This window comes from Dasypus novemcinctus, chromosome 13 (genome assembly GCF_030445035.2).
Source record: "Dasypus novemcinctus isolate mDasNov1 chromosome 13, mDasNov1.1.hap2, whole genome shotgun sequence".
In the NCBI taxonomy this organism is placed as follows: Eukaryota; Metazoa; Chordata; class Mammalia; order Cingulata; family Dasypodidae; genus Dasypus; species Dasypus novemcinctus.
Genome location: NC_080685.1, coordinates 826,817 through 853,551, shown reverse-complemented (window position 1 = coordinate 853,551; position 26,735 = coordinate 826,817). Strand labels below are relative to the sequence as shown.

General features: G+C 52.7%; 1 protein-coding gene across 1 annotated transcript in view; it reads left to right on the top strand.

Moving 5' to 3' along the window:
- Window positions 1-26,735, top strand: part of PARP1 (poly(ADP-ribose) polymerase 1) — a 40,473-nt gene that overhangs the window by 8,825 nt on the left and 4,913 nt on the right. The window contains exons 3-17 of the mRNA XM_058309373.2: window positions 3,209-3,324; window positions 4,481-4,695; window positions 6,299-6,398; window positions 7,971-8,087; window positions 8,723-8,899; window positions 9,260-9,404; window positions 10,276-10,416; window positions 11,418-11,657; window positions 11,942-12,010; window positions 12,215-12,347; window positions 16,290-16,485; window positions 19,185-19,313; window positions 21,886-21,969; window positions 22,826-22,948; window positions 23,196-23,324. Of these exons, the coding sequence (XP_058165356.1) occupies window positions 3,209-3,324; window positions 4,481-4,695; window positions 6,299-6,398; window positions 7,971-8,087; window positions 8,723-8,899; window positions 9,260-9,404; window positions 10,276-10,416; window positions 11,418-11,657; window positions 11,942-12,010; window positions 12,215-12,347; window positions 16,290-16,485; window positions 19,185-19,313; window positions 21,886-21,969; window positions 22,826-22,948; window positions 23,196-23,324 (2,114 nt within the window). The remainder of the gene's footprint in view (window positions 1-3,208; window positions 3,325-4,480; window positions 4,696-6,298; window positions 6,399-7,970; window positions 8,088-8,722; window positions 8,900-9,259; window positions 9,405-10,275; window positions 10,417-11,417; window positions 11,658-11,941; window positions 12,011-12,214; window positions 12,348-16,289; window positions 16,486-19,184; window positions 19,314-21,885; window positions 21,970-22,825; window positions 22,949-23,195; window positions 23,325-26,735) is intronic.

Below are 26,735 nucleotides of genomic sequence, written 5' to 3'. Positions count from 1 at the left end.
ACTGGGAATCTGTGTCTCTTTTTGTTGTGTCATCTTGCTGCAACAGCTCTCCGTGTGTGCGGTGCTGCTCCTGGGGAAGCTACACTATTTTTGCACGGGGTGGCTCTCCTTAAGGGGCACACTCCTTGTGCATGGGGCTCCTCTACGCGGGGGACACCCCTGTGTGGGGGACACCCCTGTGTGGCATGGCGCTCCTTGCGCACATCAGCACTACGTGGGGACCAACTCACCACACAGGTGAGGAGACCCTGGGGATCGAACCCTGGACCTCCCATGTGGTAGGCGGACACCCTGTTTGTTGTGCCAAATCCACAGTCATTTCTCTTTGTGTTTCCAAGTGGTCCCTTGTACACATGCACCACAGTTGGCTCATTCATCCTCCTCTTGGGGACGTGGGTTTTTGCCAGTTCTGGGCTATTACAAGTAACAGCTGCTTTGTGCAGATGTGTGCTCTCATTTCTCTTGGGTGAATACCTAGGCGTGGAATGGCTCAGTCATGCAGGTGGATGTGTGTTTAACTCTGTGGGAAGTGCCTGGCTGTTTTCCAAAGGAGCCGTGCCGTTCACCTTCCCACAGCGGGCCCTGGGCAGTCCATTCTCACCCGCACCCGCATGGGGTGGCCCATCTTTGCACGTTGCCCCTCTAGTAGGGGCAGGTCTTCACTTTCATTTTTAATTTGATTTAAGAGGTACTAGTCTGGTCTAGATGTCCTTCATTGGATATGTATATGGCAAATCCCTTCTGTCTGTGGCTTTCCTTTTGTTTAATTAATGACACTTTTGATGAGCAAGTTTTAATTTTGATGAAGTCTGATTTATTGATTGTTTTTTCTTTATTGATTAGTGCTTTCTGAGTCCTAAGAAAACTGCCTACTCAAGATCGTGAAGATATACTCCTTTGATTTCTTCTAGAAATTTTGTTTTAGCTTTTACATTTAGGTTTTTTATCTACCTTAAATTAATTTTTGTGTTAGGTGTGACGTAGGTGTTCATCTTTTTTCTGTGTGGCCACCCTGTTTTCAGCACCCTTTGTTGAAAAGGATTCCTTTCCACCCCTGATGGCTTTGGTTTCTTTGACAGCATAACTGGGGGTCTTTTTCTGGACTCCTTTCAGGTCCGTTGATTTATTTGTCTGTCAGTCCCACACCTGGTGACTGTAACTGTATAATAAATCGTGAAATGAGGTAGTATCGTTCCTCCAACTTGGTTCTTTTTCAAAATTGTTTTGGCCTTTCTCTGTCTTTTGAGATCCCTTATAAATTTTGCAGTAAACTTTTCCGTTTCTTTCCCCCAAAAAGCCAGCTAGGATTTTGATTAGCATTGCATTGAATCTATAGATCAAACGGGGTAATTGACATCGTAACAAATTGAGTCTTCCAATCTATGAATGTGCCATCTCCCTCCATTTATTTGCATCTTTAGGCAAGTCTTGTAGCTTTCAGTGAGAGGTCTTACACATTTTTTGTCAAATTTATCTGTTTTATATCTTCTATTTCTATTTAAATAGTAGTGTTTTGATTTCTTTTTCTAATTGTTTATTGTGTATATTTTGTATGTTGACCTTGTGCCCCCACCAACTGCTAAATTCATTTACTCATTCTTCTAGCTTTTTTGTAGAGTCCTAAGGATTTCTTACACACAATCACAGCATCTACGAATACAGATGGCTTTACTTTTTTTTTTTTCCTTAAAGATTTCTAAAAATTTCTCTCCACACCCCCCCCCCCCGCATTGTCTGCTCCATGTCCATTCGCTGTGTATTCTTCTTTGTCCGCTTGCATTCTTGTCAGTGGCACCGGGAATCTGTGTTTCTTCGTTGCATCATTTTGCTGCATCAGCTCTCCATGTGTGCAATGCCACTCTTGGGCAGGCTGCACTTTTTTTGCGTGGGGCGGCTCTCCTTCCAGGGCGCACTCCTTGTACGTGGGGCTCCCCTACACGGGCAACACCCCTGAGTGGGTGCACTCAGCACTACACATGGGCCAGCTAACCACACTAGTCATGAGGCCCTGGATTTGAACCCTGGACCTCCCATATGGTAGGTGGATGCTCTTTTATCAGTTGAGCCAAATCCGCTTCCCTGATGGCTTTACTTTTCCAAACTATACAGCACAGTCTTCCTTGTTCCTAACACTTTGCATTAATGTGGTACCTTTGTGGCAGTTGATGGAACACTATTATTAAATTCTGCTATTAACTAACCACGTGCCATGGTTTACATTAGGATTCACGCTTTGTGTTGTATAGTTCTGTGTTTTTGCGGTTTTGTTTTTTAATTTTTATCCTGGTAGCATATATGCAACCTCACATTTCCCATTTTATCTACTTTGTTACAGAATTCAGTGGGCTTAGTTAGATTCACAATGTTACGCCACCATCACCACCATCCATTAGCAAAACTCTCCCATCATCCCACTCAGAACACTTCACACTACGCGTTGACGCCCCACTCCCCAGCCTTACCTTGCCCCCTAGTAATCTGTCCTCTAGTTTTTTACTTTGTGAATTTGCATATACTAATTATTTCATACAAGTCAGATCATACAATATTTGTCCTTTTGTGAATGGCTTGTTTCACTCAACATGTCTTTAAGGTTCATTCCTTTTTATAGATGAATAATATTCCATTGTATGTATGTGTGTACATCTTGGAATTCTCTTTTATATAAGAAAAGAATCTAACTTTTGCCCCCAAATGGTTGACTGGCTTCCCTAAAACTCTTCACTGAATAATTCATCCTTTCCCCACTAATTTGAAATGACGCTTTGAGCACATATTTTAATTCTTTTATTTACTGGTGCTTGTTTCTATATCAAGATACTCTCTTTAATTCAGCATTTAGATTAGATAAATCAAAAGTCTGTAGGAAACTAGAAGACAGAGTTAGAATTTGAATCGGTGCAAGTACTTAATAAGTACTCTGCAGTGAGGAGGGACACCACAGAAAATGGGGAGAGGTGGGAAGTCATCACAGCAACCACCAGCTAACATCAAGCTGTGTCAAAGAGAGGTTTTGTCTCTTAAGAAAAGACATTTTATCACCAGAAAAGAAGCTCTATTACCAACAGTCACTGTTACAAATGGACAGAAATGAGATGAACCAACTGTAGTCTAGGGTAAGGCTCCTGGGGAGGTGGAGAAGAACAGGCACTTTGGAGAAAGCTCTGAGGCTCTTGGGGTGAGCATTGCCTTGTGTCGTATTGTCCAGGCAAAGGCCAGGATGGAGGTGGCAGCAAGACGGAGAAGACACTGGGTGACTTTGCAGCAGAGTATGCCAAGTCCAACAGAAGCACCTGCAAGGGCTGTATGGAGAAGATAGAAAAGGTGAGTGTTTGGGTGTTCAAATGTCTGATCTTTACAAATTCCTTGCATTAGATACCTCAAGAAAAGGGGGGAAAACAGAGCTTTCAATAATTAGTATCAACACTGGTGGTTAAAAATAAAGTGAAACTCTCAGTGGATACAGAGGTGATGGTGGCCTCTTAAGCCAGGAGGTCCTAATTCTGACTCACAGGCCAGTCCTCAGACATGGCCGTGCCTGCTCTCGGGAGTCCTGGGAGCGCGTGGGAAGCACGTGCACGAGGGCGGGGCGGCCGTCTTTTTAGGGCCAGGTTGTGTGTGAAGTTCTGATAGGAGCCTCCAGTTTCTCTCCTAAATCAGCGCAACTGCATTACCAGTGCTTCCCAGCTCCTGGTCGCTGAGGCGAAGTGCAGTGGGGAATGGACGGCCCTTTGAGGAGCGAGAGGTGCTGGTGGAAGGCTCGGCCTGTGCCTCCAGCCTCCCGCCTTCCTGATCTTATACAGGGTCCCGGCTGGTTAGTTTAAGGCAATGATGGAAGGCTCCTTGGGGCATTTCACAGGAAGCGATGAGTCAGTGAGTATCTCGGGAGAAAAACATGGACATTGCTAGATCTTCTCCAGCTACCTTCAGCCACCAAACAATGGAAGTAAAAGTTAAGCTCCCCTTCGCTTCGAGGGGAGTGTGAGAGCTGTCTGCTGTTGGGTGTTGCTTGCCTGAGAAGGAGCCTGCGTGGCGTCAGCCCCTCTTGCGCAGTCCTCTGGAGCGGGGGCTCGCAGGCAGGGAACACCCGGAACGCCGGCCTGGACGTCGTGACCAGGGCAGAGCGGCAGAACTGGGGTCTTGCCTGCTCGGGAGGGCTTCCTCTGTGTGAAGAGACCCTGCGAGTCCATCGAGGAAGCAGAGCTGCAGTCTCTGCCTGTCGCCTGCACTGCACCTGTGGCCAGTGGCTTCTGCGCCTGCCCCAGCTCCACTCGGCACAGTTGAGTGTTCCAGGCCAACAGAAACACTCTCAGGGAAATGTCACGGCGGGACTCCGCCCAAAACGAGAAAGCTAGGGTTTGAGGGGAAGGCACAGCCCTTGGTGCCGTAGCAGAGCCAAGCTCTCCGGCGGCCCCCTGGCTGCTGGCCAGGCCTCTCGCTGGTCAAGTGCAGTCCCGCCACATTGCGCTTTTTCCTACAGGGCCAGGTACGCCTGTCCAAGAAGATGCTAGACCCAGAGAAGCCACAGCTGGGCATGATCGACCGCTGGTACCATCCACACTGCTTCGTCAGCAGCAGGGCGGAGCTGGGCTTCCGGCCCGAGTACAGCGCCAGCCAGCTCAAGGGCTTCAGCCTCCTCACTCCAGAGGACAAAGAAGCCCTGAAGAAGCAGCTCCCAGGAGTCAAGAGTGAAGGGTGAGCGGGGCCGAAGGCCCTCCAGGGTCCATCCCTCCTGGTGGGAGCCAGGGAGGGGCAGGTGAGGGAGGACAACAGCAGAGCTTGGCTCCTCCCGGCCGCCACGGGCAGAGGAGAGGGCTGGAGGGAGCTGCTGTGTCCTTCCCAGTGGTTCCAGCCTCACCAGGGGACCTCCCCCTGAAGGCTCCCCCCCCCCCCGCCCCGCGGTGTGTTTCCCCCTCCTACATCTTTTGTTCAGGGACAGGTGAAGTAAAAGGCCACTTCTCTGCACAGCCCTTCATACCTTTAAAGGCCACTCTCGTGCCTGTTCTTCACATCCCCTTAGGTCCCTAGTAGGCTTCTGGGGCTGGAGCCGTCCCCATATGTCTGTGCCCGTTGTTACAAGTGGTGCAGGGATTGACCCCAGGGCCTCATACTTGGGAAGCAGTAGCTCAGCCCTGGGCCACACCCAATCCCCAATGGGAGATGGGCAGGGGGCAGTGGGTGCAAAGTTCCTGGCTCACCACTTGGACCGGTGTAGGTATCCGGAGGTGTTAGAATCTAGATGGAAACGCTGCCAGGGGCCATCGCGAGTCCTTGGGCACTTGCTGCTCTCCAGCTTTCCCTGCGCTGGCCCCTCTTCCCCAGGGATCGTGCCCGCAGGTGGAGGCCTGGCGGGTGGTGGTGTGCCCGCTGCTCCTGGGGCAGTGGCTGTGGGCCTGCCAGGGTCGCGGTGGTCCTGGCCTCCCCCATCGCCATTTCAGTGCCAGGCACAGCCTACCCAATAAACCACGGCAGCAGCTCACATGGCTCTGGAATGTGAGAAAACTGGGAATTAGGCGCATGGATCAGAAAGCCCTCAGCATTGCAGCACGTGGTGCTGTAGGAATTCCTAAGCTCACGTTTATGCAGTAGTAATAACCAGGATTTAGTGAGCGCTTTGAGTGTGCCAGACACTGTACTAAGCGCTTTGCACGGGGCGTTTCTTCTGTCCATCACCACAGCCTTGTGGGGTAGGTGATGTTTTCCCTCTTTGTGGATGAGAACGTGTCCAGGTGATGGCTGGACCGCGTGCTGACCGCCTCTGCCCTGGTATCGGGTTTCCTCCCTTGAGTTCAGCGTGATGCCCGTTTCTTACTTGGCTCAGGTGGCAGCACAGCTCCACCTCTGGAGCAGCCTGCTCGGGACAGCTTGGAGCTTAGCGTGGAAGCGCGGCCCCTAGACTTGCCTTCCCCTCCCTGCAGTGCCTGTCTCAGCCATGGGCTTGCCTCCAGCATAGTCCCTGCTGAACCCTTCCACGGGGCCTCGTTGCTGTCAAGCGGGGCCTGAGCCCTGGATCCCTGTCCTGGGTGTTCCAAGGCTCCGCGCAGCCCCTGCCGCCCGCCTGGCTGGGCGAGTGGCTTCTGCAGTGGGTGGAGTCACCTGCCGCCTTGGTTGAGAATACGGCCAGATAGAGGGGCTTCCCGCTCCAGGGAGCACCCGAGGGCCCTGGGAGAAGGGGGTGCCACGTGGCGCAGGGCCTGGCAGAGTGGTTAAAATGTTTAAAAACACGTACCTTGTTGTAGATATTCTGTCATGCCATCTTAGTGGTTCTTTTTCTTATTATATCCTGTGTCTCTTTCAGAAAGAGAAAAGGTGATGAGGTAGATGGAATTGATGAAGTGGCCAAGAAGAAATCCAAAAAAGAAAAAGACAAGGATAGTAAGCTAGAAAAGGCCCTCAAGGTGAGTGCGAGCTAGTGTCTCCAGTTCTTGCCCTCCCTCTGGGAAGGTGTGGCCACTTGCCAAGACCTTTAAGAGTTCCCAAGCGTGACTTTTCACACCAGACTGTTTTCTTCCTTCTTCCCAAAGAAACAAAAGTTCTTATTTGGGCCAGAACCCACATTAAGCTGTTGGTGTCAGCAGGGTTCAAGCAGTTGCTGATCAGGGGTCTGCTCCCCTCGCCAGCCTCACCCTGAAATGATGTGAAATCTGTGCTGTGGCCCAGGTATCCCCCACTCTCCATCTGAACCCCCGGGGTCGCTGGCGAACAGCGGAAACCAAATATTGTAACAAACATACCACACTAATGGAGGATGTTGTTAACGTGGGAAAGTCTGGGAGGGGGTGTGAGCGAGGGGGAGTGAGCGGGGTATATGGGACTCCCCTTTATTTTTAGGTAACATTTATGTAATCTAAATATCTTTTTAAAAAAATAAATATTAACAAAAAATAAAAATAAAGGATACCAAAGGATAGATGGAAAGCGATAAAGGTTTCCCATATTTTAAAATGAGGACCACCTCTTGTCATAAAAAATTAGAGGACTAGAAAGCAGGTGATGAGAGAGGATGTTCGCCCCTTAAATTGGTGGTCGTTGGCTGGGTTTAAACGAGGGTGTCCTTGGTGAAGCAGGGTGAGGGGTCCTCAGGAAGGGCTTGGGAAACCAGGGACGAGCAGGAGGTCTCCTCTTAGGAACGTGGTCCGGGGAGCCATGTGCTTGGCGCTCGGGACGCTATTCAGCTTTTACTGGTGGCGCGAAGCGTGGAAGCAGCTCTCACCTGGTTCCCCTTGCTTTATCAGCGCATCAGATTTGGCAGACTTGTCTTTGAACAAACAGTATGCCTGCGTGCGCCCAGTCAGTAGGGCCCTTGGGGGGTCTGCCGTTCTTCTGTCTCCAGCATTGTCAAGCTACAAAGCAAGTCCGAACATAAAAACCCACCCCCACCTGGCCAGCTCTTTCTGCAAGTGGCCCGGCGTTCTCACCTCCATTGAAGAGGTGGGGTCTGCCTCGCCAGGGTCCCCCAGAGGGAGCAGACTCACCCAGACCTCGGCCCGAGATGAGGCTGGGGGCGCAGCAGCAGCAGCGGGTGGTCATGAGGGGAGTGAGAAGGCATGTCAGCGTGTTCTGCACAGATCAGCACTGGATAGATCGGAAACAAGGGTGTAAAACCAGGTTTTTAGCAGAGCTAGGTCTAGTCCTGCGCGGTGCTGAATGTAAAACACTGTTAAGGGCAATCTGAGGTGTTTGGGAATCACCCCGACTCTTCAGGGTTGGTGGAGAGCAACCATGGATCCCATCCCACCCTGAAGATGGCAGGCGTGGGTGGGTGGTAAGCACGGGCCCTAGACCCAGCCTCTCACTCCAGGTCTTCTCTGCACCTCCTGGGGTTTGTTTCTCAGGAATTGGTCCTAGGCGGCGAAGGCCACGCCTTCCCTGTTCCTTGGGGCCCTACCGCCGTGCTCCAGGTTAATTTGGTAGCCACAAGAGGGTCACTTCTCAGGAGGGACAGCTCAGCCACCGGGTCTTGTCCATAGGCCCAGAATGACCTGATCTGGAACATCAAGGATGAGCTGAAGAAAGTGTGTTCAACCAACGACCTGAAGGAGCTCCTCATCTTCAACAAGCAGCAAGTGCCCTCCGGGGAGTCAGCGGTGAGCTGCCCTGTGGTGGTGGGCGTGTGGGGCCGGGCCACTGTGGCGTGCCCGTCCCAGGGGAGTGTGGGAGGCCCTCTGCTTGGGCACCTCCTGGTCCATCGTGTTGCACTGTCCCCTCCACCGTCGTGGTCGCCACTCTGCCAGGGTCTGGACACTGCAGCCTTTCGCATGCCTGTCCAGCTCTCTTCTGCATGTTAGCTTTTGACTTAGAATTTCAGTGAGGACTGAGGCGGGCTCCCTCTTTGCCTTGTATTTCCATGCTACGTGCTTTGGCTTGAGAAGCACAGTCCACCGGCTTCTGTCCACACTCCCTGGGGGCTGCCGATGGAGGGAGAGGCCCCCGTGGGCGACGGTGTACCAGCTCTTATTTCCTGGAACTGAGGCTGGTGCTGTACCTTGTGCAGTAACCGTGCTGCGGCTCTCCTTTATTCTAAGTCAGTGAGGGACGGGGACGTTCCAGAAACATTGCACGTGGAAATACAGCCTCCTAAGCTCCTAGTGTAAACTAGCTGCCCCTGGCCCAGCGGCCTCTCCTTTATCAGTGAACGAAGTTTGGAAGTTCTTCATCCGGCATTGGGAAGCGTCCACCTCTGAGCCTTGCCTCTCTGACGTGTCTCTCTGCCTGACCTCAGATCTTGGACCGCGTTGCTGACGGGATGGCGTTTGGGGCCCTCCTTCCCTGTGGGGAGTGCTCGGGCCAGCTGGTCTTCAAGAGCGACGCTTACTACTGTACCGGCGATGTCACTGCCTGGACCAAGTGTACAGTGAAGACACAGACACCCGGTCGGAAGGAATGGGTGACCCCAAAGGTGAGGGGAGTCCTGGGGCTCACTGGCAGGCAAACGGCTCCCACCTATGGGCTCACCACACCCCAGGTCCCCGGGAGCAGGGCAGCGCCGCTCAGGCTTGTGCACGGCTGGGCCAGCCTCACGGTCAGAGCGTAAAACCCTAGTGCTGGTTCTGTGTGCTCGCAAAATATCCAACACAGAACCAAAAGACTTCTAACTGGAGTATGGTTTTCCGTCGGTGTAAAAATCTTCTCTTGTTTATTGCGTAACTGCTGTGTACAGGCCACTGTTCTTTAATTTGGACAGGCCGCGTTTCTTTTGCTCTGGTGGTTATTTTTAGGGAGAGCTAGTTTCTTAACCACTAAAACTTACATCCTTTAGGAATTCCGGGAAATCTCTTACCTCAAGAAATTGAAAATCAAGAAGCAGGACCGTTTATTTGCCCCAGAGACCAGTGTCCCAGCAGCAGCACCCCCGCTGCCCGCTGCCTCAGCGCCCGCTGCCCTGAACTCCTCCGCTCCAGCAGGTACAGGCCCAAGGACCCTGGTCAGAGGCCAGCCTCTCCCCAGGGCTGGTCTGCCCACTCCCCGCCAGTGGCGTGGCTTGGTGATGAGGGAACCCCCCAGTTTCCACTGTCGTAAATGTCCTGAAAGAGCGGGTTCTGGAGGGCCAGCCGGCAGCCTTGCCTGCAGCGTGTCCCCAAGCTCCTGCTCGACCCCGGGGCACTGCTCCACTTCTCCCCAGGCCTGGTGCTCCTTCCTGCTGGCTGTCACGGGGACGGCTGGAGACGTCTCCTTAGGGCATTTCTTGTTCCAAGGTGTCGCCACCGCTGCATTCCCCCGTGCAGCAGGCAAAGGGCACCCCTGTCCCAGGCTTTCCTGCCGGGATCGTGTGGGACACCTGCAGCACCAGGGTCCCTCGTTTTGTCTGGAATTCGTTAGGTCAGCTCTGCGGTCATGCTGGCCAGGAGCTCTGAATGGCTGTCCTGCACACTCCACCGTTTTGACTGGTGTTAATGTGTATTATCTGACAGCCGCTCTGGGTTTGCAGGCTGGGCTGGGAAGAGAGTAAAAAGGACTGGAGGCCGCCTGGCTCCTGCTCTTCCTCCTCCCGCACCCCCTCGGGTTCCTGGACCCTCTTCCCCCAGCACGGCCCCCGATTGCCCAGGACCAGGCAGCATAGCTGGCCTGTCTACGAGCGGCCTGCTTCACGCCCCCCCACCGTGTCCTTTCTGTGCGAGGGGTGTGTGCGTTCTCGGTGTTTCTGTCCTTGCCATCGGCTTCCCCAGCCTCTGTCCCCCAAGGAGAAGCCGATGGAGGGGTGCAAGGCCACCCAGACCCGGGGCGCCCAGCCTCCTCCAGAGCCGGCCTTGCCTGATGTTCTGGTCTCCTTGCCAGATAAACCACTCTCCAACATGAAGATCCTGACTCTCGGGAAGCTCTCGCGGAGCAGGGATGAGGTGAAGGCCACCGTGGAGAAGCTCGGCGGGAAGCTGACGGGGACGGCCGGCAAGGCCTCGCTGTGCGTCAGCACTCGGAGTGAGTGCCCGCGGCCAGCGGGGCGGCTCCCGACCACGGGGAGGGCGAGTGCGCCACGCTCAGGACGGCCAGCAAGGCCTCGCTGTGCGGCGGCACTCGGAGTGAGTGCCCACGGCCAGTGGGCACGGGGAGGGCTGGATGCTCCCTGCTCGGGGCTGGCCGGCAAGGCCTCGCCGTGCGGCAGCACTTGGAGTGAGTGCCCGCAGCCAGCGGGGCGGCTCCCGACCACGGGGAGGGCGAGTGCGCCACGCTCAGGACGGCCGGCAAGGCCTCGCTGTGCGGCGGCACTCGGAGTGAGTGCCCGCGGCCAGTGGGGCGGCTCCCGACCACGGGGAGGGCGGGTGCACCACACTCGGGGCAGGCCCAGCACCTGTGTGGCACTCAGACACCGGGCCTCTCACTGTCGTCGTCATTCTGGTTCTTTACCGAGATAAACAGTGTTTTGTACTCTGCACTGCTGCTCGTGTTGGTGTGTGCATCCCGCGTGCCGTGCTCCTGACAAAAGGCCGTAAGCTGCTTTCTCAGCACTCGCGCTGTGCCACAAGGTGTTAGGCTTGCTGCCGAAACAGGTTCACAGTGCTGGCGTGTTTGGGGAAACGCAGACTTAAAGCTAAGTGGGTTTCTTGGCTGCAAGTCTTGTGACGAGCTTTCCCCGTGCTGGTGTGGCTGCCCTCGGTCTCTGACGAGGGAGGCAGGGCACAGCGTTGCCCAAGTGTAACTGACTCGAGGGCCTTCCCTGCCGGTGCTGGTTGACGGCTCAGTCTGCAGTGCCTTGGAGAAGGCTGCCCCGACCATGTGCTGGTGTTCCACAGAGGGCCTGTTGCTGATAAGAGGAAAGTGTGAGCATGAGAAACCGGATGATCATCAGGTTCAGGCAGGAAAGGAAAGCTGTGATGCTGCGGGTTTGGAAGTACAAAGTCAACAAAACTGTCGTGAGTGGAGATTTAAGTTTAGTTTTAAACTTACTGCTTAGTCACGTCACACCTCCCCCATTTGAACAGAGGAGGTGGAGAAGATGAATAAGAAGATGGAGGAAGTAAAAGAAGCCAATATTCGCGTTGTGTCTGAGGATTTCCTGCAGGACGTCTCTACCTCAACTAAGAGCCTTCAGGAGCTGTTCTCAGCACACGTCTTGTCCCCCTGGGGGGCCGAGGTGAAGACGGAGCCTGGAGAAGCAGTGGCCCCGAGAGGGAAGTCGGCTGCTCCCTCCAAGAAGAGCAAGGGCCCCGTCAAGGAGGAAGGTGAGGCCCCTTGGCTCTCCCTCCCTGGGGCGCGCGCCGGGCAGTCCTGCTCTGCCACAGGCCCCAGCCTTTCTTTCCCATCCCAGCAGGTCTGCACAGAGCCTCTCCCTTTGGGCCCCCGAAATGCCTATTGCATGCTGTCCAGACCAGCTTTCCCTAGGAGCTGCTTTGGGGTGGTGGGGGCAGCACACAGATGGCATGAGTGAAAAATGAAAGTGAAAAGAACTCACTGGCCTTCCACTCTCTTACTAATTTAATGTTTACATTTCCTTTTCCCTTCAAAGGTATCAACAAATCTGAAAAGAGAATGAAGCTAACTCTTAAGGGAGGAGCAGCAGTCGATCCTGATTCTGGTAAGCAAGCGGAGACGTGCGCAGAGCCCACCACGCTCTTCCCGGCAGCGGGGTGGGGGCGGGCTGAGCCTTGGCCAGCAGCATGCCTCCCAAAGCTGGTGCTAGTCTGTCCGGGCTGTGCACCCCTGGGCTGCGACCCCCCTCTCCCTAAGAGTGCTGGCCTCGTAGCGGAAGAGAAAACCAGGAGCCTTGCTTCCGTCACAGGCCTGGAGCACTCTGCGCACGTCCTGGAGAAGGGCGGGAAGGTCTTCAGTGCCACCCTCGGCCTGGTGGACATCGTGAAAGGAACCAACTCCTACTACAAGCTGCAGCTTCTGGAGGACGACAAGGAAAGCAGGTGTGTTCTGGGAAAGGGAGCGTGTTGATGCCAGCGAGCGCTCTTAAGAGGAATGGGCATTTCCTGCCAGTCAGTGCTCAGCTGTCAGCATCGTGAAACTGAAGCTATTTAACAAGGTAACTGGGGAATTAAATCCAGTCCCAACCAAAAAAATACCGTACTGCCTTCAGCGAGGAGGAGGGGAGCCCCTCAGCTCCTGGTAGCATCTGTCCTTCCACCCAGTTGTTTCCGAAATGTGGTTTCACATATTCTCCTTTTCTTGCAACCAGTTGAAGAACCCAGGTTTTCTGATACCTTTATGCACGTAATACAACTTCTGGAGCCAGTACAGTTTGACAGGCACCAAATTTATTACTCTTTACTGTTAATTCAGATTCTTTAGTGTATTAGTCTGCCAGAGGGGTGCCAACACAAAGTACAGAAATCTGTTGCCTTTTATATAAAGTGTATTTATTTGGGGTAAAAACTTACAGTTACAAGGCTGTAAAGAGTCCAACTCAAGGTTGCCATCTCACCAAAGCCAGTCGCCACGTGTTGAAGCAGGACGGTCACTGCTCTGCCTGGCCTCCCCTTTCCCTCGGCTTCTAGTCCCCTCTCTCCTGGTTAGGGCTGGTCTCACGGTTTCCTGCATCTCGGCTGTCTTCCCACGGTCAGCTGTAAGCTCTCGGGCATATGGTCCCTCTCTCCCTGGGGCCCAGGATAAAGAGTGACAGCGCTCTCTCCTTTCCAGCGTCTTCTAGAATGAGTATTGGTCCAGATACGCCCACAAGGGGCAGGGGCTCCACTGAGTCAGCCTTACTGACGTCTCTAATCAAAGCCCTAACCCTAAGAGGTAATTTAATCAAGGGCCAATGTAATTAAAGGCTGTTACACTCATAATGTCTTTCTTTTTTTGGGACTCAAAAAGTGATGTCCAGCTGCCACACCTGGTTGCTGAGGGTGTTCGGGTTTGCTCTTTCTCGGTTGTTTTTTAATATGGAGATAGGCAAGAGTGGATCGTGGAGCTCAGGACGTGGTGGAGGGATGGGCTGGCTTTTCCCTGCACAGCTAGACGGCATCCTCATCCAGTGCACTGCCCCCGCACAGCCGGCACGGAAGGGCTTGTCACAGCGAGTGGGCACATGTTAGGTTCTGGTGGTGGCTGGACACCTGCGCTGCTCTGTGACTTGCTCCATTGGTCTTGAAGGACTTACACACGCCACCCGCTGCTTTCTGGCTGCCGTGGTTTCTGATAAGACGTCGCTGTTCATCCCTTGGGGATCCCTGTGTGTGACAAATTGCTTCCCTCTTGCTGCTTCCAGAATCTTCTTTGCCTTGGAGTGTAACAGTCTCGCACTACTGTGTCTTGGTGTGGCTCTCTTAGAGTCTGTCCTGCTTGGGGTTCCTTGGCCTTGCTGGATTGTAGATTCATGTCTTTCAGGTTTGGGAAACTCTTGGTCACTCTTTCTACAAACAGTTTTTCTGCCCCTTTTGCTTTTGTCTTTCTGAGACTCCAGTGATGCATATGTTGTTTTTTGCTTGTTTTGTTTTTTCTTTTTTTTTATTTTCATAAATTGATTCATATATAAATGAAGTCCTACAAGAGATAGTACTTTGTGTCTGGTTTCCTTTTTTTTTTTCAAGATTTATTTATTTCTCTCCCCTGCCCCCCCACCCTGGTTGTCTGTTCTCTGTGTCTGTTCACTGTGTGTTCTTCTTTGTCCGCTTCTGTTGTCAGCGGCACGGGAATCTGTTTCTTTTTTTTGTTGCGTCATCTTGTTGTGTCAGTTCTCTGTGTGTGCGGCACCATTCCTGGGCAGGCTGCACTTCCATTCGCGCTGGGTGGCTCTCCTTACGGGACTCACTCCTTGCGCGTGGGGCTCCCCTACGTGGGGGACACCCCTGTGTGGCAGGGCACTCCTTGCGCGCATCAGCACTGCGCATGGGCCAGCTCCACACGGGTCAAGGAGGCCCGGGGTTTGAACCTTGGACCTCCCATGTGGTAGACGGATGCCATAACCAAGTCCGCCGCCTTTGTCTGGTTTCTTTCACCTAGCATAATGGTGGCTTTTTTGGTCTGGCTAACTTTTCGTAGTATTAACGTTCATTTGTTCAGCTTCAAAGACCTGTCTTACATGTGCAGTTCTACCCATGTTCCTATTTCACAGGCACGTGTTGTTTTGCTTCATTTGCCTCACCCCACAAGTCCCTCAGACTCTCCATTTTTTTCCGTTTCCTTCTGCACCTTCTCCTTACACTGGATAATTCCAGTTGTCTTGTCTTCACATTTGCTGACACTTTTTGCTTCCTATTAGTATCTGCTGTTGAGATCTAATAGTGGCTTTTTCATTTCATTTACTATACTTCTCAGCTCCTAGTTTTCAGTTTGTTTCCTTCTTATAATTTCTTTCTCTTTATTTTGTTCAGGACACATTTTTCTAATTTTATTTAGTTCTTTGTAAATTGGTGATTTAACTCATTGAACATATTTAGTATCGTTGTTTTAAGGTCTTTCACTACTACGTCCAGTATTTGAAGTTCTTCAGAGATGATTTCTGGCAAATTCTTTTTTTCCTGTGAATAGGCCATGCTTTCCTATTTCTTTGTGTGTTTGGTAATTTTTTATTGAGAACTGGACATTCTGAGTATTATGTTGTTACAATTCCTGAGATTCCTAGGTTTGTTGTTGTTTAGGGCTGGAGCTGGGAATTTGTAGCTTTTCCAAATTACTTTTCTTCCCAAACAGGAAGAGGAAAAAGAAAAGAGGGAGAAAAAAATAGCCACTGGCTCTTAAGACCCCCCTCCCCTCCTGACTGAGGGGCACTGGAGCAGTGGCCTCACTGATCTGAAATAGCGGATCAGGAGCAGCGGGCAGCAGTCAGACCACCTACCCCTGGGCTTTGGGGCTGTGGGTCCTTCCTGGGCAGCTGAGCGGGAGCCCGGGCTGCAGTGCCCGTTGCTGCCTTCCACGTGGCTGGAGGATGGGGGGCAGCTGCTGCGTGGTGCGTGGAGTTCACCCCTACTTACGCAGCTTACCAGCTCTTCCTCCAACTCTTCCCTGGATGATGCCGCGTTTGTACACTAGCGTTTAGAGTTTGTTCAGACAGTTGGTCGTGGTTCGAGGTTTGTTTTGGTGGAGGGACCAATTCCTGCAGCCGCCTCCTCCACCAGCTTCCCACAGCACCCCCCACACACCCATTAATTGGTTTTAGAGTGAAAGGATATTGAGAACTGATAAGGTCAGGAAGAGTGTTCAGGATAAGTTATTGTAGTGCTTCCCAAACAGTTCTACAGTGGCTCCAGCTGGCCAGCAGGAAGCCTTATGTTTCCTTTCATTCTCTGGTTTGATCTTAAAAATGCTTACAAATCTTGTATTTGGTTTTGGGGTAGATCGACACAGCATCTGGGACCCCTGTGCACTCTTGTCGAGGTGGAATGGGCGGACGGCAGCCAGGCGTGTAAGCGGCCAGCTGGCCTCTTGTTGCTTCATCACTGCACATCAGCATCTGGAACCCGAGGGAGACGCCTGCCCTCAGTTTTAGGGGGTGTCGTTAATGGTTGTGTCTCTTAGAACATGGGACTTCCGAACAGTACTTGGTCTGTTTCTTTGGGGACAGAAGTTTTTGTTTTTGTTTTTGTTTTTGATATACAGTGGTACAAGACCCAGGATTCTCTCCTCAAGCTGGCTGCCAGATCAGAGATTAATCTATTCTTTGGTATTTTTGAAGTCCATTTGCCAGTATGATACAAAAGAGCATTCTTTAATTACTTTAATTAATTTAAACAAAAATAAAGTCTTTTATTGTGAGAGGTTCCTTTTGTTCTTTGTCAGAATTGTTCTCCAGTCACCATCATCTTTGCACGTTTGAGGTTCTTCCACCCCTAGGAGGCAGGGAAGGGAAGCAGAGGGCCGGCTGCCCCGTCCGTGCCCCGTTCCCTTTACTCGCCCCTGTCTCCACACAGGTACTGGATATTCAGGTCCTGGGGCCGTGTGGGCACAGTGATTGGTAGCAACAAGCTGGAGCAGATGTCATCCAGGGAAGATGCCGTTGAGCACTTCATGAAATTATATGAAGAAAAAACCGGGAATGCCTGGGACTCCAAAAATTTCACTAAGTATCCCAAAAAGTTCTACCCGCTGGAGATTGACTATGGCCAGGTAATCCTTTCGTTGTCCTTATGCCTTCTGCTCTAGTAAAGGGAGCCAAGTCCTTCAAAACCAGACACAGGCTGTGGCATCACGAGTGAACTTAGCAAGTTAGAAGTGACCCCAGTCCTTTTGAGGCCCTGTGTTACCCTAACACCAAAGCCAGACAGGCCTGGCAAGAAGGGAAAGCTGCAGTCCAGTGCCCTTACAGGTACGGGCACAGAGCCCATGACGAACTGCCAGCAGACTGAATCCAGCAGAACTTACAAGGGTTCACACACCACAGCCAGGTGGGGTTGATCCCAGAGTGCAGGGTCGGTTCAACATTCAAAAATCAGGCAACATAATAAACCAGATGAATAAAACACACCATCTTCTCAGTAGATGCAGAAAGAGCATTTAATAAAAGCCAGCACCCTCTCATGAATAAAACCCACGCCATGAACTGCAGCGTGTGGATGAAAGCAGCACAGGGCGTATGGCTGTGTGTCTCTCCCTGAGTCAGCTTGGGGGGTAATTCACAGATGCTGTCTAGGGCTTTTTATCTGAACTTGTCTTTGGTCATGGGTCATGTGGCCTGGTGTGTCATCACGACTACAGTTTTAATGACTTGACATGCTCTGCTAGGTTCAGTTTTCAGACCCAAAATAGGAAAGGAGGCAAAATATCTATCTGTAGTTTGAGTATATCCCTGTATAGGTTACCAAACAGCCTCGAATTGTCTCTCAGTTCATATTTTTGTGACCCTTTGTTTTGGCAAAATACCTATATATAAGAATATTTTATAATCAGGAAAACAATATGCTTTTATTCTGTGGATGGAGAGAGATTTGTACATGGGTTTAGATTTTAGCTCAGAATCCTTTGGGGCCTTAGCATGTGTCAAAGGGAAATAATTTGGTTTACAGAGGGTATTCTGAGCTCTCAGCATTAAACATAGAATTAGCTCTTGTATAATGTTGAGGTTGAGGCCTTGAACTTAAAAGCTTGGTCAAGTTCAAGCTGACTCAGTAGTATCCCTTCTGAGGTTACTGTTGTCTGCTCTCAAAAATATTAAATCTTAGTTTAGAAAATTCTGAGAAATATAGACAAAAGCACAGGAAACAAAAAAAGAAAAACCACCAAGGATTAACCACACTTAAAATCACAGTGAATCTTTTCATTTCACATCACTTTTTCCACCATAAAATTGGAGTCCTATCTTACATGCTGGGTTGTAACCGTCCACTTTTGTTCTAGTATACCAGTAGCATTTCCTTGTCATCTAAAGCAGTTCTGTCCAGTAGAAACACTGTGAGAGCCACATACATAATTAAAATTTTTTCTTAGTGTCCACATTTGAAAAACCAAAAACAGTGAAACTAGTTTTAGTAACTTAATTCAGTATATCCAAAATATTAGTTCAACATGTGGTTGATATCAGTAAAACGATTAATAAGGTATTTTACATTCCTTTTTACATAGTTTCTGCGACCTGGTATGTGTTTTGTATGTAGGTACACCTCCGCTCAGGGTAGCCACATCTCAGACCTCACTCAGTGGCTGCTGTATTGACTGCCTCAGTCTGGAGCCTGGTTTTTAGGCCTGCAGAGAATTCCACCCTTTGGGCCATAATTCATAGTTAGTCAAAACAATTTCCCCCTTCTGTGTAGCCTCTAGATTAACAGGTATTTGCTATCATGACTCAGAGTCACAGGGTCTATGCATTTATATAAGACTCTAACACATAGTTTTCCCTCCAACAAAGTTATACCCAGAGGATGAAAGATTGCCTTTCAGCTCGTGTTTCAGCATTAAGAGCCGGTCCGTTCTGATGGTAGTAACAGCTGCCACGAGCACCAGCGCAGCAGGTAGCCCTCTGCAGCCTGGGGAAGCCAGGCAGGCTCCAGCATCCATGCCCGATCCCGTTAACCTTCCTTTGAAGCAAATACCACATACCATATTATTTCTAGGGACACAGTGGTAGAGAGAGTGCAACTCCTGCCCTCTTGGAGTTAAGTCTGAAAGTGGGGTGGTGAGGACAGTTTTCAGAAGGGTGGTCTTGCTTAAGCCTGGGCTCTGCAGGTAGCAGGCGTAGAGTCTCGTGTGCTGTTAGGTGACCAGGAAGCGCAGATCAGAGAGCAGGAGGAGACGGGCAGGCGTTAGAGCTTGCACGCACTTCAGCGTGTCACGCTGGCCGCCAGTGCCTGGGACTGATGGCTGGTCCTTTGGCACATATGAGACGGCCATGTGAACTTAGGCTTCCACAGCTGGCCCTTAGACGAGGGCGTGCAGTGGAAAGGAGAAGACGTGCCCATCTCCCAGTGTCCCGCTGGTCGAGCTTACCTTCCTCGCGCCTAGCCCCTGGGGACTGCAGGGTCGCAGGCAGGAGGCCAGCCGTCCTGGGCGCAGGCATGCACGGGAGGTGGTGACAGCTTGAGGGGCCTGAGCACCTTCGGGTCAGAGCCCATCAGAGCTGGACACAGCTGCGGAGGCTGGGGCAAGACCCTGGAGCCATCGAGAGCACCTGGGGTGCGTGCGGTGAAGCGTCTGAGGTGGCAACCTCCTGACGCACCTCCTGGAAACGACTGCCCGAGCCTTTTTACAGCGCAGCATGTGGCTGGTGCCGCTTGTCCTGCGTGCTTTAACCCCATCCTGTCCCTCTGGCCACACCGCTGCTTTACTTGGGTATTTAATTGGGTCTTTCTTAATAATTTACTTTTTCCCTCAAGGATGAAGAGGCAGTGAAGAAGCTGACGGTAAACCCTGGCACCAAGTCCAAGCTCCCCAAGCCGGTTCAGGATCTCATCAAGATGATCTTTGATGTGGAAAGTATGAAGAAAGCCATGGTGGAGTACGAGGTCACTGCACTTAGTTGTTTTATCTGCCATCATTTACTGAGGAGGAGGAGGATCTGGGTGCTGGGCTGGTGAAGACCTCTGTAGCTGCATTTCTTTCTTTCTCTCTCAAAAACAGAAAACCTCATGTGTCAGCTTCTCTTGCCTCTTCTCCGGCCCAAGAGTGCTGGGCCCCTGGTGCTTGCTCCCTGGGGAGGGCCATTGCTTTGCTGTGACGCCTGTGGTGTCTTGTCCAGGGCTTCCCCAGTCCCCGTGCGCTTTCCTCGCCACTTTGCCCCTTGTCACGTAGCTGTGGTTGTCGTCGCCCAACTAAGGGACCAGCTGGCGTTGCCTAGGAAAGACCAGGACAGCCCTCGTACAGAAGAGTGCTGTGACCCTTGCCCATCCAATAGCCTGTGGACCGGCGGTTTTGAAAGAAGGGGGGTGGGGGGAGTCGGGTTAGTCGTGCTCCTGCTCGAGGCGGAACAGCAGGACCCACGGCTGGAGCCAAGCACTCCCCCCCGCCTCGTCTTGTCTGTCCTTCCTCTGGAGGTGATGCCAGCTGCTGCTCGCAGCCTCTGCCTCTGGCGGCACTTCAGAGTGGTGCTTGGCCTTGACTTGGGACCGGCTTGCATCACCTCTGCAGACACACGCGCTGCTCCCCCCAGCTGCTCGGCCGCTGACGCCGGCAGCCAGGGTGGGTGGGTGGGCGGGCTCTTCACCTCCACTTCTCCCGGGCTCCTGGGGACCTGGTGAAGAGGCGAGACTCGCTCATCAGCCTTGTCCCCTCGTCCCTTCTTCGGGGTCACCCTCAGACTAGTCCTGCTCCTTCACATGTTCTTCCTAGAGGCCACTGGCCAGCCTGGAAGTGGGGACGGGTCAGCCCGGGGTGGTGGGAACCACCAGCAGCCTCCTCTTCCCCACCCCCGAAGGCATCAGCACCCCAGCACCTCGCAGGGAGGCGGCCCGGGGCGGTCGGGAGCTTGGCAGGCTGCCGTGGCCCGGCCGTTGCTGGAGAGCAGGGTGTGGCGTTACGGCCTGGGTGTCGAACGGGTTTGCAAGGGGCCAGGGTTTGTCCTTCCAAACAAACCTGACTTCTGCCTGGACCTGCAGCCTGCGAGTTCTAACTAGTTTGAACTGCTTGTGGGTGGGCTGCCCAGTGTGGGTGCCTGGGGGAGGGAGAGAAGAGGGCTCAGATTCATGCACATTTTAGAAGGAACTTCCCTTACTGTTTACCCGTGATGGAGAGAAGTTCCTGACTGTTCTCAGGCCCGAGCCCCTTCTTGTGGAACGGCATTTTTGTGTTGTTTTCCACTTGGACACGTAACTAGTTCAGCAGGAAGAAAAGGGCCAGGTACCCTGCTGCTGGAGCAGGCTGGATGCAGCCGGTGGGGTGTGTGGCCGCGTGGCTGGGTAAGCGTGGTCACCCGTGGGGTCGGAGGCGCCTGGGGCTCCCCTTGGGAAGGCGAACCCTGGGCTGGCAGGAGCGGCGCGGCGCCCTCGGTGCGTGGACGGGCATGCTGTGGCCAGGCCAGGCCATGACGCCGCCCGCTGGCTGCCCTGTGGCTCAGGCTCCTGGTACCTGGGGGCCTGGAGCAGGATGTCTGATAATTCAGCTCTTCTCTTTTCAGGGGGGCTGGTGACACATTCTGAGGGGTCTGTGTTGAGACTGGATGTTTGCTTTTTTAAGCAAATAACAGGATTATGCAACTTGGGAGCTTGCTCCCTTCAGAATCTACTCCCTCTGGTCGTGCTGCCCTTGAAAGAACTTGTTTGCAGTTCCCTCAGTCACTGGTTTTACTGAACCTTGTTCTTGGTCCAGAGCAGATGCTCCTCCTTCCCAGGCTTTGCTCCGAGGGCCGCATCTGCCCTGGGCGGAAAGTCCTGTCCCTGAGGGTGCGGGACGCCTGCGCCGCCGCCCGTGCTGCAGGGTCGTTGAGCGCTGACCCCTGGTCGGTGTCCACCTTCCACAGCATCTTGTTCAGTCTTCACAGCAGTCCGTTTCTCAGGTGCTTGCTCAGCCTCTTGTTCTGGCACTGAGGGCTGCTGGACGTGAGGGGGGAGGCAGGGCCGCCCAGGGGCAGGGTTGAGGCCGCCTGTGCAGCAAGGCAGCCCCTCCCAAGTGGAGCCACGGCTCCGACGGACGCACCGCCAGCTCGCTGAGCCCTTGCTGGTGGTTCCGAAGTGTTTTGAGCAGTAGCGATATTGTTGGAACAAATATTTAACCTTTTTGGGTGGCTGATTTGAAAGGGATAGCATTGATTTGAATGTAAACACACATTCAGATGTGTATCTTTTAAAAATACGTTCCATCTCTGTATTTTTATGGTTCTCCTTCCTGGGACCCCTTAGCTGTACTTTGCGGAGAGGGCTGTGCTGCATCTTCGTCCAGAGCTGCTGGGGGGCAGCCCTCGTTGGCGTATCCAGCAGTGATGCAGTGAGCTAGAGTCTTTCCTGCACGTCCCCTGTGTGGCACTGGGTCTCCAGGCCTCCCGGCCTGGGCAGGCTCCGGCTGCTTCTGCCAGAGCGCAGGACGCCTGAGGGGTGTGCTCAGTCCCACTCGCCCCTCACTTGCCGCTCGGTGCCCTCTCCTCAGATTGACCTTCAGAAGATGCCCTTGGGGAAGCTGAGCAGAAGGCAGATCCAGGCCGCCTACTCCATCCTCAGCGAGGTCCAGCAGGTGAGCCGGGCTGGACTCCTGAGCGGTTCTCCCGGGCCCTGCCTCAGGGCTCCGTGTCAGGGCCGGCAGCAGTTCCTTTAACCAGGGTCAGGAAAACAAGTCCTGAGCCACAGCCCTGACGGAAGCTCCACTGTCCCAGGAGAAGGACACCCGGCCTTCCGGCCTGCAGAGGGCCAGCCCACTGCCCCCCACCCCCGGCCGCCTGGGACCGTCTGCCCAGGACCTGGTACCCCAGCTCACTGTCTCTTTGTGCGCTTATCGCGCTCCCTCTGTGTACAGAGCATTGGCTGTCACTGGCAGTAAGAGGGTATTTAGCCTGACTGCCTGGCCACCTGGACCTCCAGGGACAGTGAAAACGACGTCCACATCCCAACGTGAAGGTCAGGCGAAGGTGGCCTGACTGAACGGTGTAACAATTTTATGATGAAAAATTTCCAAACATCCAGAAAGTTGAAAGAACTGTGCAGCCAGTACCCGGGTGCCTACCAGCTAGACTCTGGTGTTGCAGCACTTCACGTAACGACCACACAGCTCTCCACGCAAGGGTGCTGTCGCACGGGAAGCCCCTTGTGTTTGTGCTGGCGCGTTTGAGGATCCTGCCCCGCCTGGGGGTGCAACAGCAACAAGAAGGGTGGAAGTGGGTGGGCGTGGGTGCAGCTCAGTGGTCAGGCGCCTTCTTGCATGTGTGGGGTCCCGGGTTCAGTGCCCGGTGCCTCCTGAGGGGAGAAACAAGGTGTCCCGGGGTTCTGCGGGGCCTGGCCTGCGCAGGCGCCCTGCAGTCTGCTCGCGGCAGCGGCCTCTGGCCCGGCGGGCGCCTGGAGCGGCTGCTGCCCGGCGCTCCCGTCTCACCCTGCAGGCAGTGTCGCAGGGCAGCAGCGACTCGCAGGTCCTGGACCTCTCGAACCGCTTCTACACCCTGATCCCCCACGACTTTGGGATGAAGAAGCCTCCGCTGCTCAACAGTGCCGACAGCGTGCAGGTAGCGTGGCTCCGGGGAGCGTGGGCTGCGCAGGGCGGGCGTGCCGCGGCTTTGAAGGGAGCCTCCGCCCAGCAGAATGCTGTGCCGCCCCGCCCTGGCGCTCGGTGGGGAGGGGCCTCTTCCTGCTCAGCGTCCCCCTGCCGGCGCCCCCCGCCGTCCCTGCAGGGTCCCGTCTTCACGAGGGCCCTCTGCCGGCCAGAGGTCTTCTCCCCCCCGCACTCAGCCAGGTCTTCCTCTTGCCTTCCAGGCCAAGGTGGAGATGCTGGACAACCTGCTGGACATCGAGGTGGCCTACAGCCTGCTCAGGGGGGGCTCTGACGATGGCAGCAGAGACCCCCTCGACGTCAACTACGACAAGCTCAAAACCAACATTCAGGTGACACAGCCCTTCCGGCCCCTCCCCGTGCACCAGTTGACAGGGGCTCCCACGCGAGTGTGCGTCAGGGTCGCTGGCATTTGTTTGCATCTGGACCCTTATTTAGTGTACAGCCTGATTTTCAGAGGGCCTTATGGAAGGTTCTTTTTTGGTGGGACTCTGACAAGAACACGAGAAGGTTGGCTACCAGTGTCCCACTTCAGAAATGGAAGTGCTGGTGCCAGCGGTCGTGGTGACACTTGGGCTCAGTCTTCCCAGGGTCACAGGGCCCGGCTGACACCACATGCAGCCCTGGGGCTTCGCTCTTTTTGGACGCTAAGGTGGGCGTCACCCGCCAGGCCAGCCGAGCGCCAAGTCCTGGCTGGCTCCGGCGAGCCCGGGCTCCTCCTCGGAGCCTCGCTGCTCTCGGCCCCTGCCCCCTCCCCTCCGGTGCGTCAGGGCTACAGCGCCTCAGATTCTCTTGGTCCTGGCACGGTGTTTACACCACAAGAGCCTCTGCTCCCTGCCTAGGACAGCGCAGGTGTGTGAGGCCCTGGAGGATACGGCTCCTAGGGTGCTGGCTTGCCACTTGCTGGATGGGAACGCTCTGGGCCCGCTCTTTATGAGGGGTTATTCTCATGTCCTACACTTCAGAGCCTCTTAAGCAGGAGGCCGTGAGGAAGACCAGAATTCCCAGATAGTCTGAACTCTGACGAAGAATAAGGGGGTGGCTGTGAGGATGCTGCGCTCTGGTGCGCCCCTGTTTCTTTAGCGTAGCCTTGGGCCCCCTTGGACGGCTGTTACTTGTGGTACTGGTGTTACTTGTGTTTCTTTAGTGTAGACTCGGTCCCTTTGACGGCTATTACTTGTGGTACTGGTGTTACCTGTGTTTGTTTAGTGTAGACTGGGCCCCTTGGACGGCTGTTATTGTGTTACCTGTGTTTGTTTAGTGTAGACTGGGCCCCTTGGACGGCTGTTACTGTGTTACCTGTGTTTGTTTAGTGTAGACTGGGCCCCTTGGACGGCTGTTACTGTGTTACCTGTGTTTGTTTAGTGTAGACTGGGCCCCTTGGACGGCTGTTACTGTGTTACCTGTGTTTGTTTAGTGTAGACTGGGCCCCTTGGACGGCTGTTACTGTGTTACCTGTGTTTGTTTAGTGTAGACTGGGCCCCTTGGGCGGCTGTTACTGTGTTACCTGTGTTTGTTTAGTGTAGACTGGCCCCCTTGGACGGCTGTTACTGTGTTACCTGTGTTTGTTTAGTGTAGACTGGGCCCCTTGGACGGCTGTTACTGTGTTACCTGTGTTTGTTTAGTGTAGACTGGGGCCCCTTGGACGGCTGTTACTGTGTTACCTGTGTTTGTTTAGTGTAGACTGGGCCCCTTGGACGGCTGTTACTGTGTTACCTGTGTTTGTTTAGTGTAGACTGGGCCCCTTGGACGGCTGTTACTGTGTTACCTGTGTTTGTTTGGTGTAGACTGGGCCCCTTGGACGGCTGTTATTGTGTTACCTGTGTTTGTTTAGTGTAGTCTGGGCCCCCTTGGACGGCCATCAGTGGGCACTGGGCCCTGAGGACTCAGAAGTGAGTGTCCCCGAGCCCTGCAGCGGATCTGCCTGTGCCACCAGGAAGTGCAGGTCTGCACGGGTTGAGAGCGCTGTCCTGTGTGTCTACCGGGCCTGCCGTAGAAGCTCGGGGTTTATTGTTATTTTGTGGTTAATAAACTGTCAAACTGGTGATGAAACTGTCCCACGCTGTGTGCCACCATTCGCGCAGTGCCAAGCATGGGGCAGACAGCACATGGGCCTGCAAACAGCGCCCAGCCTCCAAGGGAGAGCGCGTGTGGATCGGTCAGGGCTGGTGTGGCATGGCCTCGGCAGGCACGGGCAGTAGCAGCGGAATTCTGCTCGGTTCCCGTCAGTTTTATTGCTCTGGACTCACTTCATGTTACCTGGCATCTTAATTTCCTGTAACTGTATGAGAGATGTGATGACCTAAGAATACACTGAACCAGAGTCAGCCAAATACAGTACTGGCTCCAGCCTCGTGTTTTAATTGGTCCTAAAGGACCGTACCGTCCCGAAAGGTTGAGAGGTAAACAGAACTTCCTTGGGAGGGAGGAAAAAGCCTGTAGACAGCCAGGAGTGCACTGCCTGGATAGACGGCACAGAGATGCTAATCAGATCCTTTCCAGGTGCCCGGGCTGGCCAGGGGCCCCCTCCCTGCTTCCCTCGCGGAGGTCCTGAGAAGCCCTAATAGAACCGTGAGAATGTGCACAGGTCATTTTAAATTCATGTGTGGCCTGTGCAGGAGAAAACGGGTGAACCCAACACACAGTTCTGTTTTTACGTGGCAGTTAAAAGTAACTGGAACAACAGGGCACTGGAACAACAGGGCACTTTGAGCGAAAGCAGCATTTCAGCTACAAGTTAAACTACCCACAGCAGAAGCCGATAAGTCACAGGTATTGTGCAGTGCGCCTCATGCTGCACACAGATGAAGGTAATTTACAGCCGTCCATGAGTGCCAAGGCAATGTTACAGTTTAAGTTTTCTGTACAATTAAATGTCTTTAAAGAGACTTGCCAGAATCCGTTTGCCTGCTATGTTTTCAACAAATCTGCCTAACCGGAGCTTTTGCTGAGAAATGTTTATCAAAGATGCTGTAAGACTCTATACAACTTCAAGAGTATTTCCTTATAACTCCCTTTTTTTTTTTTTTTTTTTTTTTTTGGTTACAGGTATTTTGCTTAGATAGCCAAATGCAATAGTTTCTAGAAATGCAGTTCCAGATATGCGTATATGTATATAAGTAAAGTAAAACTGTCAGTAGTATAAATCTTAAAACATTTTGTTTGCAGAAATACATACCAAAGTCAAAATAAGCAATGCTGTACCACAAATTATAGAGTGCAAATGATTTACTTCTTTTTAATGCTTTTGTTCTACATAAATTACTACCATGGGCTAATGTTTAAAAAAATAAAAAAAATTGGAGAGATGCAGAACAAATATGGGTTCACCTAACTATAAAAGGTGATATCTGTTTTTTAGAAACTACAGTAGGTGCAGAAGTGTTGGATGCCTGCAGTAGCCTTAAATGAAAAAGAAAAAAAACAAAGCATTGATTCCCACTGTTCCAAATAAACAAAGAAAAACTCTTACCTCTTAACTGCACTCCATCTTAAAGTGCATTATATCGGGTTTGTTTATAACAGCACAGAACTCCTAACAGTCAAAAGGAAATAAAGGGGGTGTTTTAAAGATTGAAGAGCTGTTATCAAAAATAAATTATATTTTTTCAAATTTCAGAAATATTGGGCCCATCAAGTTTTAACTCCACACAGTGAACTGGATTGTTGTCTTAGAGCCACTTCCTTGTTCTGGGAGATTCCCTATTCACAGACAGTCCCATATTTCTAGCCGTTCTGATATC